Genomic DNA, 19,812 nt, shown 5'->3' with positions numbered 1-19,812 from the left:
TATGCATATCTGGGTACTTACTATCCACAATTAAGGCAAGAAGACAGCTCCTACCTTCACACGTCTCCGTTTCAGTCCTGAACACGTACCCAGGTGGGCAAGTGCAACTGTAACTGCCAGGTGTGTTTCTGCACAGACCGTTGTCACAGAGCAGTCTGTTCACCAAGCACTCATCGATGTCTGGAAGCAACCATTAGAAGACAGGAGATACACACATTGAAACGTATAGCACAGGGACCAATGACATTTTATTTTTGTTACTTCTTTTTTCCTCACCCCTTTCTTTGACTTAGTCTCTTTCTACTCACAACACATTCTTTGATCCTAAGCAAAACACCTTCGGTTTTATTCAAATGGAACATTCTTACGCTGGCCGGCTACTTTTAAGATGTTTTGAAGTCCCTGGGAGGTATGCCATAGCTTGGAAGTGGCACATTACCACTTAGTTCTTCATTTACTTATTGTCCTGTAGTGGTATTCTATTAGCTATATCTTAAAGCACCAATGAAATATATTAAAAGACTAAACTCATTGCCTACATGCTTACTTATAGATAATAAAAATAATGGTAGTTTTAAAAAACTTTCCAGTTAAAATTCTAATAAAGAATGCATTAAATGGCAGTGAAACAAAAGGTATTTATCAATTTTTTTTTTTTTCTTTTTGAGGAAGACTGGCCCTGAGCTAACATCCATGCCCATCTTCCTCTACTTTATATGTGGGATGCCTACCACAGCATGGCTTACCAAGCAGTGCCATGTCCATACCCAGGATCCGAACTGGCGAACCCCGGGCCGCCGAAGCAGAATGTGCGCACTTAACTAATATGCCACTGGGCCAGCCCCATCAATCTTTTTCCATCATGCTTTTACCTCAGAAATGATTATTAGTGGAAAATTAATGATGTATTTTGTATATTCCTTTAGCAATCTAGAACAGCCTAGAAAATATCATCAAAAACTAGAGTTTAAGAATCTCACATTGAGTTTTATCTTCACATCCACACTCTCATTTTTCCAAGTGTAGTTAATGACAAAAAGAAATAAAAATTGCACTTTGGGGCGAACACTTTCTTTTACTGAGTTACATTTTTAGTCTTGCAACTAACAATCGTATCTTACCAAACAATATACTGACCTTGTAAAAATTTCAAAAGCAGAGATTGGAAATTATTTCCCATAATTTCGTCACTACTGATAATATTTTTTGTGTGTGTTTTATCTGATCTTTTTTCCTTTGGATCTTATGTTTAGCTCTAATTCTGAATCTTGATTTTTAAAAATTAACATTATATTTTAAACATTACCAAAGTTTTCCCCATGGTTGTATGTTTTATCAAGTGGTTCCATCACAATTTATTTACCCATTACTCCATGCTATAGGTTGAACTGTTTCCTTCAAAAAAGAAAAAAAAATACGTTGAAGTCCTAAACCCCAGTTCCTCAGAATGTGACCTTATTTGGAAACAGGATTGTTACAGAGGTAATCAAGTTAAAATGAGGTCATTAGGGTAGGTTGTGATTCACCATGACTGGTGTGCCTGTAAAAAATGGAAATTTGGACGTAGAGATAAACACACGGGGGAAGATGATGTGAAGACACACAGGGAAAGGATGGAACGTGATAGGGTGATGCATCTACAAGCCAAGGAACACCAAGGATTACTGGCAAACACCAGAAGCCAGACGAGGAGAGCCAGGATTCTCGCCTAGGGCCTTTAGACAGAGTGTGGCCCTGTGAACACATTGATTTGTACTTCTGGCTTTCCAAACTGTGAGACAACAAATTTCTGTTGTTTTAAGCAACGTAGTTTTTGGTACTTTGTTATGGCAGCCCTAGCAACTAAATCTGGAATTTGGCTTCATTTTTATTTGTAAAATTTTGTTCCATTTTTATCAAAATTATTGATATACCTAACCTAGAGACTTAAGTAGTGCCATGAACCATGTTCAGTGTGCAAACGCTCACTGAATCTCCATGTTGTCAGTAGGGTACTCATATGCTCAACTGTATTTGGAAGCTATGCTGGAAGCAACTTTGTCTTTGGTGAACAAAAGCTAGTTAGTATGCATATTTTTATAGATGTTCAGTTATCTTTGGCTGGTGGCCTTCCCTATAGGTATCCAAATCTATAATAGGTACAAAATATTTAATATAGCTTTATACATCTATCTTTACATATGTCTTCAACTCAAGGTCAAATGGATATGTTCAATAATAAGAACCAGTACCGCAGACACACAAAAAATGTATTTCTTTCTAATCATAATCACCAAGGCTTGAATGTAACAGTCACCAGTGATTAGGTGTAAAAATTACTATGCATAACGATGGATCAAAGAACATTCATTTTTAAAAGCGGACTCATGTGTTCTATCAGAAAATCTAGATTCTTCAAAAATTCTTGAATATATGAACTACATACTTAAGCTTCTTCAAACATTCTCTTATAAATTACAAAAAGAAACAGCCATCTCAGTTATCATGTTTAGATATGTTGTAGCAACTGGTTGTTTCTTTATAAGTCAGTGTCCTCTTAACCTGTAATACTTTATTTCCTTAACTTTGTATTATCCATACTGCCCCATTAATTTTTGAAGCCCAATTCTTAGTGAAAAATTGTAAGATTAAGATACATGCAGAAAAAACAACAGGCCATTAATAGAGTATATGTCCACTCATTTGGGAAAAGAAAAATTTAAATACTAATTTGTACCACTAAGAAGTTTGTTACTGTGTAACAGAATTTGTTTGATTCCCATGTTTGTGTATCTCTCTATACTAAGAAGGAAACAAGAGAAACTCTCAAATCTCTAGATTTAGTGATTTATTTGTATTTTGATTTCTCCTATAATTCATGAGGTTAAACTATATGAAAGGCTTTCTTATAAATAAAACAGATAACTTACCAATACAGTTTCTTCCAGAGGCATCTGGTTCATAGCCACTGTTGCAATTACAACGGTAACTACCACGTAAGTTTTCACAAATTCCATTGGCGCATATATCGGGATCCAAAGCACACTCATTGATATCTGCGTCAAATGTTGAAAATTTAATGCTCACAGACATGTTTGTTGATACATGCAGGTCTAACAAAGATCTCTCAAGATATGAAGTGTCTGACTCTGAAAACCCACCTATGTTGCCTGCCTTTCAGAAAAGGGAAGGAAATGAAAATAAGGAGTAAGGATAAAATTGGGAGATACAGGACACTTCCCTGGTAAGTCAAAAGAAAAATGAAGGGAACTGGCAGAAACTCAAAGAATTAAACCATGTAATACGCCTGTACTTATGATAAAATTAATAAAAACATTTATAAGTTGTTGGCTCAAAATCCAAAGGAAAACTCAGCTTGATAGGTATTATCCATCTAATTAAAACACAAAGATTTATTAGGGTGGCCTATATAATTTTATGGTCCCCAAAGACATGGGATGTTTCTATTTTATTATCATTTTGTTATAGTCAACTAAGTAATATGATACTTAAATGTTTCTCATTGTTGGTAAGTTGAAATATGTAGAGAGGACAGTGCAAACATGGATGCTTGAGAACAGGATGTTTTACAATAACTCATGAACATAACTACTTTCTGTCACCCATGGGCAGTGGGACTTGAGGAATAATGTGCTTGTATGAGCAACAAAGTAGTTCCAACAGGCGGCTGACTCTGTTGGGGAGGACATATTGAGAGGGAATAAAAATAGAATAGGCCAAAAATCAAATTTTTCACTATGCTCAAATTTTGATGCTAAGTATTGTTCTAGAATTTGGAAGACCTTAAATACTCCAGGAATGTCAATCTTTTTATTTTATTTTTGTGAGAAACATCCTTGTAAAAGTCTGCTTCTTTACTCTGATTTCTGATATTCATTGCAAAGATGCAATATTACTGCCAACTAATCTATAATTTGTCTAAAGCCTTCTCAAACATGAAAGTGGAAGAAGATATATGTGAAGCGAAGGTTAACAGCACCCTACCGTTTTATTTTTTTTAAAAAATAGAACTATATACATATTAACATATAAAAGAACTTTAAAATTATAAACATATATGTACTTAATATTCAAGGTTCCATATTGGAACTTTGTTAATCATACTGCTAAATTTAAAACAAGAAAATTTTAATGAATTTTACTTTAGTTGGATAGAAACACTTTAGTATTCTTAGGCATAAAGTCTTAAAATTTTATTTTTAGAGCAGTATGTCCCAAATGTGATCCTTATCAACTCTTTCTTAAAGATTGTTATTTTTTTAAAACCACGTCATTATTTGATATATTTGCTTTAAATTGACTTGCTCTTTTTCGTTTTTTTAGACCTAAATAGCAACTCTAGCCATGTTTCTTAAGCAATGGTACCCATAAAATCATGGGTGTAGTTTGTTAGTGACATTTTTAACAATGCATATTTAACAGATAAATTTCTGCTGTGAAAAATGTGCATCTACATATCGCTTAATATCACCTAGCTTATAACCATTGTTCTAGGACATAATGTATCTTATTATTTTACATGGATATATTTCTATAATATTAAATATAATCATATTCATAATGTAATAGAATCATAAAGCTGGACAATTACATAACTACTATAAAATTAAGAATTGAATAGAGTTACCTCTTCCATCCACAGTGATACCTACTCCACTACTACAAAGACCATGGAATTCAGCTATATGATAAAAACAAATAGAGAAATTAAAAACTCTAAACTATATCTGTTCCATACACAAGGCACTCACATAACTCCAAAACTATCATTAGGAACAATTACGTATATTAATTTCTATAAGAAAAAAAATTTACCATTTCTAACATTATATTATTAACATATTAATATTATATTATTATATTACTATATATTATTACTATATATTATATTATCCATATTATTATAAAAATTCAAGAATTATAGATAAGCATAAGAAACTAAATAAAATCACTTGCGATTATCACTCTGTATATCATTAAAATATTCATAAATGTTACAGATATTTTCTACATATGGAAACACAAAAAATCTAAGTTGTATTATAGAGATCGTTTTTAACCTTTTTTCTCCCCCCTCAATAAGAAAATAATAACAGACAACACTTACATAAAAGCAGTTTCCATGTGCCTGGTATTCTTCTAATATCTTACATGTAGTAATTTACTTTATCTTCCCAATACCAAAAACTAGATACTTTACATCTTTACATCTGAGAAAATGGGGACAGAGACGTGAAGTACCTTGCCCAGGTCACACAGGTGTGAGTGGGGGAAGAGGCTTGGATCCCCTGCTACCACAGACAGTTCATCCTAATATCCCACTTAACAGACCATTTCCTAGTTTTTTTCTCAGGTATGTAGATGTACCACATTTATTCAATCAATCTCTTGATGATGAAATCAGGTTTGTCCAATTTTCAGCAATTATAATAAGTAATATGAAGTTCAATTATGGTGCTAGCTTATTCTCTTGGAACTGAAACTGCTCAGTTTATGCCCCTTTTAAGGTTTCTGATAGTCCTCTTGTCCCTCAAGAAGGGTCCCAGGTTACCCTACTATCAACAGCAGAAGAATCTATCCAGTTTTGTAAACCTTCCTCAACAGTGGGAAAAATCAATCATCTATACTCTACCAATCTAGTAAACAAAAACGACATCTTATTTTAATTTAACTTTAGAAAGATTGGGTGTCTTTTTATAGGGCACTCTGCCATTTGCATGTCTACTTTGTGAAATCTTGTTTGTGTACATTGCAATTTTTTCTACAGAGGATTTCAACTTTCCTTAGCGATTAATAGAAATTCCTTATAAATTAAGGAAAATATTTTCCAAATTTATATGTATAAGTTATGGTCTTTGGTGTCTGCGTTGAAAGTCCTTTACCATTACAAAATAACAGGATTAGATATTCTATAAGAAAATTATTTTGTAAGGTTTAATGTAGGGAGCTAACTTCAGCTTTTTTCCAATATTTATCAACGGTATTCATTATTTAGTTCAATTTTTCCTCTCTGATCTAAATGCTGTTATTATCATATCCCATTTATATTCACATCTGTTTCTAGATTCATTTTATTAGTTCACTGATCTTTTTATGTAGTCTTGTTACCAATTTTTGTGCTTCTTTCATACTATGCATAATTCACTTTAATATATTTAGGGGAAAATTTTCTTCATTAACTCTTTTTTAAAAATGTCATACTCAGTAATTCTTCTAGATGAACTGTAATTATTTTGCTAAAGTTTGAACAATCCATTTAGAATTTTTAACAGAATTACAAGCCATTTCCTTTGCTGGAATGTTTTTCTTCCATCTTCTACCTGGGAAGTTCTTATTCCTTCTTTCAAGACCAAACTAAACATGCCCCCCCCATCCGTGATGTTTTCCCAGCTTCCCTGGGCAACCAGCTACTCCTTCCCTTGTGCTCTCCCTATTCTCTATGTCCCTTTAAAGGCACTAATCCCACTAAACTGTAATTTATATGTCTGTCTCACCAAGTCCCAACTTTAAAGAACAAAAGAGATCGTGTTTATTTTTGAATCCCTCCTGTACACTGCATATACGCAACACAGGTTCCATAAAAGTATGAACAAACAAGAGCCACAGAATAGTAATGTTTTAAACCATGTAATGCACCTATAGTTATAAAATTAATAATGAAACTTATGACTTTCTGGAACTACTGATAGACTACTAGTAGACTGGAACTGCCGACACACAGCAGCCTAAGACCTTTCTGCGTCACGATTAAAAATAAATACATAAGATCAGGTTCTCATGAATTTATTATAACCTTGAAAGTGACAAGCAGATTTTATGCTATTTATCTTCACAATGACCTCAAAGATCAAGGACATTGAAGCTAACGTATTCATGTAAAAAGATCTGCTGTAACAATCCTAACAGGATGGACAAATACATTTTTCTCTTCACCGTGTGTTCTCTCTGCCCAGAGAGCCCAGGTAAATCCCAGCCAAATCTCCTTATTACACGCCTCACATGCCAACACAGATTTGGATTTCTTTTCTTCAATTAAAAATAATGACAAAACACCTCAGAGCCGATGTATTCTCTGCCCAAATACCTAATGTTACATTTCTAGTTTCTCTATCAGATGTGAAACTGGCAAGCGTGCCTACCTGAATTTTTAGCAGGGCATGGTTGGCAGGGCTCTCCAAAACCATAGTCTGGATTGGCACAGCAGCATTCGGACTTGGTCACGGCGCCGGGGAAAGGGCGGACACACACTCCCTTCTTGATCCCGCCATAGCATGTACTGCGCATGTGAGTATCTAGAGACAGAAGAACAATGATTTGAGAGAGCAATAGAGACAAAGAGATTTAAAAACTGGAGGCTTCTTTTAACCTAAGTGGCCACCAGAGGGGAAGCTTGTAGAGGGCATCTGCCATTTTTTCTTTGTATCTTCAGCATCTAAGTGTTAGGAAACCAACAAATGTTTGCTGAGTGAGGGAAAGAATGAATCCACATCAACAACTCACTTTTTTTCTCCAAGGAGTTTTACGTGCTACACAAGCATCCATTATCCCACGTATCCTCACAGGTCTTTCATTGAACCAGGTGTATTTCCATAGTTATAAACAACACTTTGAGCTCTAATAACGGGCTATACTCTACTTAAATGACACTTGCTATTATTTCTATTTTAGAAGTTCTCATGAACAATGGAGTGCAGTGAACTTAAACTACCTGGAGATGACACTGATTGGCCACGAGATTTCTTCTTTCAACTTTCTGAGTTAGGTGGGCTTTCTTTTCAACTCCCAGTTTACTGTTGTGACTATGTTTTAATCTCAGAATCGCAATAAATTCAGTTATAAAATAAGAACTACCACTATGTGTCCTCAGCATTGTGCTAATTGCTTTACAGACATTCTCTTAACATTCAGGTCAACAACTCCAGAGGATAGCGATCATTAGCCACATTTTATAGATGAGGAAGGTGAGATTCAGAGGGATTACAAAAGTAGCTGGAAGTCCCAGACTATCTACTGCCTAAGGTGGGATTCACACTTGGGCTTGTGTGACCTTCAAAATTCTTACTCTTTCTAATACGTCATGCCATGTCCGAAAGAAGCAATCCTGCTTAGTACTCTCACTCTAAATTTTCATAAAACACGCTACAATTTTATGAGATAGTAAATGGTGAACTATAAAAAACTCAGATCATCATAAAGGCCAGAGAAGTACAGCTTTCAAGCAGTATGCTGACATGGTAATTCCATTAAAGAGATAATCCTTATTATGAATATCTACAATTATTCACAACTTATTGGAAATAATGTTATCTGCTCATTATGCAAAGTGATTCACCTACTGACTGCTTATGATCTTGTGATGTTACTCATCAGAACAACGTGATTTACGCCTGCAGTAAACAATGAGATGTGCATATGCTCACATGGAAGAGGGCCGTGAGATTTACCCCACCAACTCTGAGGAAGGACATGTTGCCCCTTTTCCTTTCTGCTTCTGCTGTGGCTGAGTTTGCTAAAGTCAGCTCTGAGTTACACACAGTGTAGGAGCTGATGCAAAGACCAATTTGCACAAATACAACATAGTTCATGATTTCCAATATGATTTTTGTGAGTTCTTAGGATGTCACCAATTCTCTCTGACGGTATCATAGAATGTTCAAAGTTATTTCTGTTTTCATATTAAGAACATAAGCCACACACAATTTTTAGAGGCAGGTCGATAAAAAGTCTATAGTATTCACTGGAAGAGTGAGACCGGGTACATACTACTTTGTATCATAGGTTAACAACTCCAGAAGGTCCATGAAAAAGAAATTACCGTAACTTACGTGAGAATTTTAGAGACATGAGTTATCCTGGGTTCCAATCCCCGCAGGATGACCTTACTTAAATTACTTAACACTTTCCTTACTCATTAAATAAAGACAGAGTTTATATGATAAATGAGAGTGTGTTTGTTAAGCATTAAGCATAGTGTCTAAGACACACAGGAAATACTCAAAAAATGGTGGCTACTTTATTTCTCTCTTCTATCTTTAATGAGGACAGTTGACCCTTTCCTGCTTAAAGACCCCAGGCTAGAATACTAGTTCATATTATACTCTTCGAATATAACTAAGCCACTACTGTTCACAGGTGGACAGGGTAAGAGGCGCCAATCCCAGCGGCACAATCAGAATGTGCTCCATGCTTTGGCAAGAAATTGGACCTAAATGCTGAGCTACGTCTTTTCCATATGTTATCAAATTTCTCCATGCCTTTTCTTTCTTAAATATTGTAATTTTTAAGGATTTTCTTAAGTAATTATCAGATTCTATACGCTGTTGGTAAAGTATTTACGGATGCAAAATGGTAATCTTTTCTTCTTCTTTAGTATCAACTTTTCTTTATTGCTTAAAGCGGCAACTCTAAGACTATGCCCTACACGTGATGCCAGTATTCTAATTTAACAAAACAATAATAACTGTAATAATAACTACATATTATTAACATATTAACATACATATTCTAATTTCATAAAATAATAATAACTGTAAGAGCTAACTTATTGGGCATTTGCTATGTTCCGGACACCATTCAGAGCTTTACCTAGATAATTCTAATTTTAACTTACTTAATCCTCAAAACAACTGAGGAAAGGAGGCAGAGAGAGGTAATGGATCTTGCCCAAGGTCACACAGCTAGTAAGTAGCAGAACTGGGATGATAAAAAGAAAATTAACCTTTTAGCTGACAGAAACTTCAAACTGTTCAGAAAAACGGTAACATATTTTAAGCTAATGTAACAGGATGTTATAAAGGAAACTAAGCTGAAATCCCAGGTGCTAAATATCAAATAACAGGGTGAATTTTGAGACTCCATCCTGAAGGAAGTGAACACGGAAAATTAGTGACCCAGTCCTCACACCTCTCCCAACATCAAGGACTTAAATAGTTTAAGAGAGTGGCAGTTAAGAGAGGATTTTTTTGGCAAGAGCTAGGTTATGAGTTGAGAGTGTTTCCCTCCTCATCTTTGATCAAGAGAAAAGAGCTTTGCAGGGAATAACTGAAGAGCTTTGTACCCACCTCTGCCTGGGATACCCAGCAGGCACAGGTGAGTGGCTGCTATTCCTACTGCAGGAGCAAAGGAGGAGGTGAGATCAACCTCTGTTCAGTGGTTAACAGGGCAAATGTGGGTGTGTCCTACGGATTAGATGCGGGCCATATTAAGAGGGATCCTAAAATGACATGTGGAGAGGTGATGAGACACTATCAGAGGGAGTCTATCTGAAGTGGACTGCTAAAAGACCAGAGGTTGGGTGAGAAGTGGCCGCCAGGAGAAAAATGCAGTGTCTGCATCACCAGAAGGGCAGCTGAATGCTTTCAGGTACCCTCGAAATTGCCTGCAAGGAAGAAGTTGGCTTTAAACATCTGCTAAGCCCAGGAATTCTGAAGTTATCCTAGGATAGTATCAGTGCTTTCGCCTTCTCACCTCCCACACTCTGGCCCTGGTGGAGTCAGCAAACTTGCTCATGAAGGTCTAAGGTTAGGAGGAAAGTTGTAACTTAAAATCAAGTTCAGAATACTAACTATCATATGGTACTGGACATTCTAATTTCTAAATTCAGATTATTTTCATTACGTAAAGTAGTCATATAATTGTTTGTTATCTAAAAATAGTAAAGTTATGGGGTGGCCTGAGTTTTCTTCTTTTATTATTGGATAAACTGCTCCTACTGAATAAATTTAAAGGTAAATTTTAAAAGGATGAGAGATCAAAATACAGATGCCTTTTGTTTACACCCTGTCTGTGAGTCATGCTTCTTCAACATACTAGTTACAACAATAGTTTAATTTTCTGAAAATAAAAATTCACATCTCAGTATCTGGGAAACAAACATGAACAAACAAACAAAAAAGAAATCTAAAATTAAAGTGGTAACTCTGATAATAACTCATCTTAGCGATTCCTTTCTAACTCCAACCATCAGTGGATCTCAAAAACATCACCAAAGGCAGAAGACATGAAGAAAACACCTCTAGCATGTTATGGGAACAGTAATATATAATTTCACACAGAGAACAAATGGTCTTTTCATTTTAAAAAGTTTTAGTGACCACAATTGCGAAACACTGGAGAGGGCTTTCCAACAATTTCTGTTGCCTTTTCTGTATGTGGACAAGAGAATGAATTTTTATGTTTGGACAAGGAATTCCTAACAACTACTCATATGTTAGTTGCTTAAAAGAAAAATGATTTCTCCTTCCTAAACTGATTTCTTACTCATTGTAGATTTCAACAGAATCATTTAGATAAAGGAAAAAAGCAACTAAGTGTATGAAGCAAATGAAAATATTTTAGCTGTCTAAGCAGGAAGGAGCTACTTTCTTCTCGTTGCTGTATTTGAAATATCCCTGAGCGAAGTGCCGACATCTTGCAGGCTGAAATAAATCCTGGAGTGGGTAGAGTGGATGAACTAAGTGGACGGATTATTTCCATCTGCTGTTGTTTCTTTTTTTTTCCTTCGGGATCAAAATGTTTTAATTCCCATAGGTAAGAGTAAAGTTTTATCAACTATATCTAAGAAGGAATTTCCTTTCTCTCAAATATACTTTTAAACCAATGAGGATGTCTTCCTTCTACTGTATAACCTGAAAAATGGAGGGTGCACAATGGCTAAATTACTCTAGAGGTCTCATGAAAGCGCATTAAATGCGTTTTCACAACTAACTCACTCTGCTATTGTTATCATTAGAACATATTGGTTGGGTTTTGAAATGCCAAGGACATTTTTGTTTTGCCTGCCTCTTTAAAGCTGATGACTGGTACCTGTGATTGATTTTCATGGAACCTATTTGACAAAAGTATCCGAAAGAAATTCTGAATGGCTTAGAATTAAACATATATCCTCTCTTACCCTTCCCTTGTTTCTGTAGGTAGCTCCCCAGTGATGAGGAATAACTATTCAAAAACATTTCTTGCTTTTAATATAGTCCAATTTCTATGGTATAAGTTATTTACATTTTAAATTTTGGGTAAAAACAAAAGTTTGCTTAAACATAAATACATTCCCCATTGAATGTTTTGCTATCAATTACAAAATCTAAATCCATCGTATTTAGAAATTCAGTTAACTAACATTATCAAAGATGCTGGTTTAGGAACAATTTTTTTCCTTTTACAGCATTTTTGACTTGCATCTCATCAGAGCCTTCTGAAGGGAGCTAGCTGGGCTCTCTGCCCATTTTTCTCTTTAAACAGCTTTATTTAGATGTAACTCACATACCATAGAATTCACCCATTTAAAGTACACAATTCAATAATTTTTAGCATATTCACAGATACATATAACCATCACCATCGAACATTTCATCACCTCAAATAGCCTTTATTAGCTTTCACTCCCTTCTCCTGCCACTCCCATCCTCTCTGCTCTCAGCAATCACTGACCTAACCACTAATCTGCTTTATCTCTCTAGCTTTGCCCATTACGGACATTTCTTATGAATGGGATCATACACTATGTGGTCTTTTGCGACTGGCTTCTTTCTCGTAGCATAACGTTTTCAAGGCTTATCTGTGTTTTCCCATGTATCAGTATTTCATTGCTTTCTATGGCTGAATATTATTCCATAGTATGGATCTCTCTCTGTCCCTTTTTCAAAGATCATTTGGACACTGGGGCCTTTAGAGAATGTTTCGCTCACCGACACAAACGCGTCCGTCCACGCCCACAGCCAGGCCCGGGGGACAGTCACAGCGGAAGGACCCTTCGTTGTTGATGCAGTGGCCATTCATGCAGATCCCTGGGGTCTGGCACTCATCTACATCTGCCCAGAGGGGAACACAAGCCGGGTCATTACTGGGTAAATTTAACTTTATTACAGAGTTGACCTGTTGCCACCCCTCCAGATTATCAACCTTCTGTTTTTAATTTTGTAATTTATGGAAGAACACATACATTTGATAACAACTCTTATATCTAAATGCATCTTTTTGAAACACATTTTCAGAAAGACTAAGTAAAAGTTTCTTCACTTTACCCACCAGGAAAAAAAGAGCCTTACAAACCCATTTTTCATTATTTATTTGTCAACCCTGCTTAATACTAAATAAGATTTAATTCACATTAAGTGAAAAAAATTCTTAAAACTAAGGTAAACTTTTGTAATTATCTTTTATGTACACACATACAAAATTCTAACTAAAGATAGATGCTGTTTTGATATTAATTTTATCAGCTCATAATAACAAACAGTTTGGGGTATCTCGTCTAATTGTCAACCTGTTGGAATTTGTCAAATGTAACCCGACATTAAATGGCTTCCCTCAAAGATGAGACAGCCTTCAAAACACAAGGCTGCCAAATTATGAACATTTCATGACTTTCAGATTACATTCGTAATAAGAAAATTAACAAAAAAATTATTTCAGGAAAGCAGAAACTAGTAAGATCTAGGTCATCTTTATAGGTGTATTTAAGTTTCTTAAGAAATGCTGAAATAGAGTGCCATGCTATTACACAATGCTGCACACTGGAAAACAACACTAATCTCATATCCTGAGTTAAATCCTAACAAGCCAACCCCGAGATGGCATCGCAGCCATGAGTCCAATCAGCAAAGCTACAATATTTCCATTTAATCCTGTACTCCCTGTCTTGAATAGTCAAGAAGTCATTTTTTATTCAGAAACATGAGAATCAGCCTTGATTTTCTCTCTCTACCGTCCCTGGAATTTCTCTGAAATTACAGGGATTGGTTATGAGTCTTACTTGGTATTCAGCTAAGTTTGTGCAACTGAAAGCCCAAAGCACTCATGGAGTTAATTCTGTCAAAAAGGAGAAAACTGAAAAAACCAAAAAACCAAAAAAAAACTTGTTTCTAAGTTTGAACTGCAAAATTTGTTCCATCTTACTTACTAAATTCCAGTTGTGAGTATAAACATAATATCGTTTCATTTATTTCCAAGAGGCATATTTTTTCTTACTAAAGTTATCAGTGGAGCTTGGGTTTCAAAATGGCTTTATAAACAAAACAAGTGACAGGGATATTCAAATTATTTCTTTACTAAATCAATGTAAGATTTTTAGATAACCATATAGTCACAAAGGATCTGTACCTTAGCTTTGTGGAAAAGTTGTAATGCAAAATGAGTTATGAATGACAGTGGAAAATCTAGTTCTGAGAACACATAAAAATGAAAACCTTTCAAGATTTTTTCTTCCTCTTTTTTATTTAGGCAAGAGATAGAAATTATTTCTACATTGTCTCTTCCAGACTTGCTGGAACTAATCTTTCACTCCCTTAATTTTTCCTATACCATTATTATTTTTGTAAAGATATTACTGTTCCCTAGACCACAATGTGTGTTTTTCTAGGAAGCTTTAGACACCTGCCTTACTGAATTACTATGAGATGTGAATAATATGAAATCCACGTGAAGAAACTGAAGTGATTCTTGCACGATTCATTCAAATAAAAAAGATGGTTTCAATCAAGGTTATTTTCCTATCTCAAAGCCATACATACCAGTACAGTAACGCCCATTTGGAGCCAGGACGAATCCTGGTTTGCAGATGCACTTGAAGCTGCCATCTTCATTAATGCACATCCCATTCAAACACATGTTGGTAGTTGTACATTCATCATGATCTGCAGAAGGAGAGAGAGAGCCTTGCATCACTAGCCTCGAGGGAACCAGTTCCCTCTCCTTTCACAAACAATGGCCAAATTCCCCCACATAAATGAGCGATGTGCTCATGGATTTTTTTTTCTAATATGAATGACAGCCGAGAGCAAATAGTGTAGAGAATGTGAAGGGGCTTTAGTATAAAGGACATAAAGGAAAAGAATTAAATAAATTTTGTGTTTAGTGGCTATTAAAACCACATAAACCACAAGTAGTGTTTTATTCTGAGCACCAAAAAGGGCAATATGACTTCAGGGGGTGTTTCTTTTCTGAGAGAGAATAAAGCAATGACAAACCTCATTGCAAGGGAAAGGATCTGGATTTTCATTAGTGAGTAAAATATCACGTGTTGCTGTGTGAAGAGAACACTTCTCTGGGGTATTGGTATCTGCTGCACTGTGAGACATCATCAGGAGCATAAATTTAGAGATTTGGTTATCACACATGCCAAACATTTTTATATCCCCCCACATGCGGGGCGGAAGGAGACCTTTTCTATCTTGTCAGTGTCTATGTCCCAACATGTGAGATATAAGTAGGTGCTAATAATTATCACAAAGAATAACTGCTACTTGCAATTAAACACATACCACACAGGAAATTTCCAGAAGCAGTAAATTATTCCTTGTTATAACATTTCCAAAAAATCTGTCCTTTCAACTTTAATAGTCTTATGTTAAATGCATTTACATTTTACCTAAGTCATGTGAAGAACTCTCACATATGTGTTGTGTGAGCTTTCATGGAAATAGTATATACGGTTCTAAATAAAAACGTATATCCTTTAAAAATCTTTTGCAAAGGAACGGGCAATTTCCATACCAACACAGTTTTTTCCATCTGTAGTTAATTCAAAGCCAGCATTGCAAATGCACTGGAAACTTCCATCTGTGTTCACACATCGACCGTTTTTACAAAGAACTCCATTCTGGATGCACTCATCAATATCTGGGAAAATTAAGAACAGTCAAACATTATTCTTTTACAATAAATACAGATAAAAACAGTAAGATAGTAAATTTAATTTTAAATATCCAGTTTATTTTTACATGTAATATACAAGATAACGTTGCATCTTTACTAAAATTTCCATCTCTCATCAGCTTTTTTTTTCTTGGATAGGTAGGTGTAAGCAATTTTATAGCCCTGACTTATAGTAGCTGAAGAGGAGAAGAAAGAGGGAAATGAAATGGGGTGTGCAGTGAACCTAAGAGAGGGTGGGTGGCGTAGCTGGAATTACTGGTGCAGCTGTTTTTGACATAGTGGTTGGAGACCTTAAAAGTCGGAGCAAGGAGTAAAGTCACTACAGAATATCTGGGTTAAGAGCAACATGATGAAAACTGCTGCAGTAAGCTGATTCCGGCAACCACCCATGGAAGAGCAGGAAACGAAAAAGAAGACAAGCAGAATCATCTGCTAAAAGAATTCTGAGCTGAATCGGCAGTGAGGCAGAGAGTTTGGACAATGGTGGGGAGTGGAGCAACGCAACTGTGAATACAGGCTAGGCTTGATTTGGTGTTGGACTACGTGTGAGGTTCAAAGAAAACAGTAGCTTAAAGCACTATAAATCTTAAGCTCCGTTAATCAGAGAGCAGTAATGCTACCGATGCTCCTCAGAGAAAGGAAGCTGTGATATAGGGAAGGAAGATAAACTGAATTTTTGTGAAGCCAGATACCACGTTGTCTGAGCTATATGTGCAAATAGTGTTTTATGTTTAAAGGGAGCACTTCTGAGGGTAGTATAAAATAAATCTGTAATAATGTGACAGTACTTATTTCATTCCATGTCTTATTTTAATAAATTTACTTTTAACCTCAACAGCCTGGGTCACTATATTTCATGGAACATTTTCATATGTGAAAGCAAACTGCCTTACCAATGCACGCTTGCTTGGTAGGAGTCCTCTGGAATCCAGCATGACATTTACAATAATAGGATCCAGGTGTGTTAACACAATCTCCATTAGTGCATGGATTTGATGTGCATTCATCAACATCTGTGAGCAGCAAAAGAAACCATTAGAGACTTCACTCCATTTCTAGAAATGTTTGTTTAAAGTACATTTAGGCCTCCCAAATTTGAGAGAAGGCCAGTCAATGGTAATAGTCTAAATAGCAGAGTATTTATAAGTGAATGAAAATTCCTTTCTTCAAATACAGAGGTCAGTCTGGAGATTTACAAAAATATTGCCTATTGGAGAGCACAAAGGACTTTGCTTTAATCAAGAAATAATGATTTTTCAATTTGAATAATATACAATGATTAAAAGCAAGGACTCTCAAAAGACACAGCCGCGAGTTCCAACAGGCTATTATACTTATTATCTATAGTAATCTGGGTGAGTCAATAACCTCTCTAAGGCTTAGTACAGTATCAGAAGATCAATTACAAACTTTGGAAGATGTATATTTATATTACCTGTTGTCCCTTCTATTAGTGTTAAAGAAAGAGATTGATGGATTATAGAATTTCTCTGTTAATATTTTTTGTGCTCAACTATATATACATTGAGGCTTGGAAAATATTTTGAAGTAACAAACATAGGGTGGGTAGAAAACGGAAATTAATTAAAACAAAGCCTATTATTTTTAGTAGCTTCAGGTTTCTTTAGGACCTTAAAATTGGCACACGGATTTTTTTTGTCTAAAACCAAGTTTTATGCAAATACTAGTTCTGATCCTAAATGTGAGAAACATCATCACTGCTTTTATTTCAAGTTCTCCTAAGGCTCAATTAAATGCAAATCCATTGCAGAATTCAGGCACCGCACAGCCAAATGACAGACTGAACAGTTTGGACTAGTCAAATCCCAGAAAAATCACACGTGCCAGTCTTAGAAAAAGTTTAATTCATCTTCTCTTGGCAATGCCCACTAAATATTATCTTGAATGCTGGGAAATTAACAACCTGGCTAGCTAGTGAGGGCGTAATGACTTGCCATTTCATATACACGTAGAAGCTATTAACATATACAGTTTCAGCTAAATTGAAGAGCACAACAGTAAAATCAATTCAGGGGTTTACCATTTTAATAAACAGATTACTCCTTTCACAGATGTTCTTAAAAGAGGAGCTGTACTCTATCAAACTCGCAAACCTCATCCATATAAACACTCAGACTGAATGCAATTAAGCCCTCTCTGGTAAAGGAGGGGGAAAAATCTCACAGCAATAAAATAAAAACAACAAGGAATAACAGGATTAAATGCTTTTTCAATTCATCCGAAGACGACTTAAGCCCATTAAGACTCACTTACATTGAAACTTTTGGTTGATAACATCAATTCTACTGAGCCAAAGGAATGAAGCAAAATGAAAAGAGAGAGAGTTTTGAGTGTTAGCAAGCATAAAGTATAACTAATGGACTTTCCAATACAAAATATCTCCCTCAGTTTGCAGTTCTGAAGATCCCTTAAATTCTCTGTGTACGTAATATCGAAATGCAACAATTAAAAATGTGTTGTAGATGCATCTTTATAGATGCCTCATAGTAAAGCTCTGTTCTAGTGATGAACAGGAGAGACCATGTACACAAACCCCTCTCTAGGTAAACGTTCCAGGAAGCAGGGTCACTTTTCAGGACCTGTTCCCCACCTTGAGAACCTGTTCTCAAGGCCCCTTGTTGCTACAGCAGCTCTGCCAGTTATTTCGCCATTACAGCCGTAATTCATTTCTGATTCCTTACTCCCGTGGGGACCTCATCAAGGGTCCAGCACACAGAGAAGATACAGTTGTTCACTTATTTATCTCTTCTTTGGAAGTGAAAACAATCACGAAAAAACTATTAATGACTTTATAATTCCATATGACTTTAAAACCTCATCTGTTGTTTTTTTTGGTCTTCCAGGACTGCTGTAAGATTTTAAGTTTTAGATTAATCACAGATGACCACTGCCACGTCCTGAAATGTACATTCCATGCCCCTTCTTTATTCTGAGTCTCATAGCCTAGCACCTCCAAGTGGCCCCCTTTGTTGTGCCTTGTATAGAGGAAGAGGAGTATTTAAATAAGACAATCCGTGCATTTTGATTTCTCCCTATGTTTTCATTGGGGACTGAATATCTTAGGCAAAATTTACAAGATTTTAAGCCACCAAAATAAATGAAGTAATTGAGAAAGATATTGATTATCAAATTGGTTAAATTCTCAGATACCACTGGGGTAAGAAATATTTACCCTTAAAAACTACTTTATATTTCAACTTAGAAAACACTTTTAATTTGCAAGGCCTCTAAAACTACCTGTGGCCCAACAGAAACAGAAATTACTTCTTACTATTCCAAAATAGAATGATCTGAATGGAGTTAAAAACCATTGCTAACAGAAGTTTGACTTATCCAGAAACTAAGAGTCACAGAATTTCATGTTAGAGTAGATTCCTCAGGAAAAACAGAGAAAAATGTGATGAATAAATATAACTGTTTCCAGGTCTCAGGAGTAATTCTCATAATAGCAAAATAGACCCAATTCTATCATCCTTGGCTTTGACCTTTTAATATGGTTGTTGCCTTTCAAGTTATACCGCTTCATCAGGCATCTAACAGAAAGAAGTTCGCAAAGAGCAATGGCAGCTTGTTATTCCTCAAAACACTGTTGTGACTCAGTCACCACTCTTATCTTGGGCTCCTAAAATTTAAAACACCAGTTAACTTATAACCTCTTAGCTTTTTTTGATATCTCAACTTGTTTATAAACTCAAACTGATTAGAAGTTGACACTAGAAAGAGTACAGGATAAAAATATTAAAAACTTACTTTCTGAAACTAAGCCCCAATACTAATCTTTGTCCCTGTGAGCTGCAACAGTTAGAACAATAACCCTGCCTGGGTTCTAACTTTGCAGGGCTGGAGGATGAGATCAAGCTAGAATGGAAGCATTTGTAACAATGTTTGGGTAAAACGCAGAAGTTTGAGATTTATATTAATATAACAACTGCGCAGTCATGCAATCTCAACCCCATATTAGACAGAGTTTATAAAAAGGGTGGTAGCAGCCCTTCTCACCTGGGTTCCAGAAAAAGTTAGGACCTATTATCGTAAGACATCCATAATTTGTGATAAGCTTATACTCTTGTGCATCCAGAGTGGTACTAATTAGGCACCTCCCTAGGGAGAATTAGGACAACCGTCACTGAAATCACTCTC

The 19,812-nt window shown here is 35.7% G+C and overlaps 1 protein-coding gene across 1 annotated transcript in view; it reads right to left on the bottom strand.

The window, feature by feature from the left end:
• FBN2 (fibrillin 2) overlaps positions 1–19,812 on the bottom strand; it is a 236,490-nt gene that overhangs the window by 85,198 nt on the left and 131,480 nt on the right. The window contains exons 12-19 of the mRNA XM_008530057.2: positions 16,545–16,664; positions 15,490–15,615; positions 14,508–14,630; positions 12,684–12,806; positions 7,140–7,292; positions 4,628–4,681; positions 2,910–3,035; positions 55–180 (exon numbers count right to left, since the gene is read on the bottom strand). Coding sequence (XP_008528279.2) covers positions 55–180; positions 2,910–3,035; positions 4,628–4,681; positions 7,140–7,292; positions 12,684–12,806; positions 14,508–14,630; positions 15,490–15,615; positions 16,545–16,664 — 951 coding nt within the window. The remainder of the gene's footprint in view (positions 1–54; positions 181–2,909; positions 3,036–4,627; positions 4,682–7,139; positions 7,293–12,683; positions 12,807–14,507; positions 14,631–15,489; positions 15,616–16,544; positions 16,665–19,812) is intronic.

This window comes from Equus przewalskii, chromosome 13, assembly GCF_037783145.1.
Source record: "Equus przewalskii isolate Varuska chromosome 13, EquPr2, whole genome shotgun sequence".
NCBI classification, from domain to species: Eukaryota; Metazoa; Chordata; class Mammalia; order Perissodactyla; family Equidae; genus Equus; species Equus przewalskii.
This window is presented reverse-complemented; position numbering and strand designations above follow the sequence as displayed.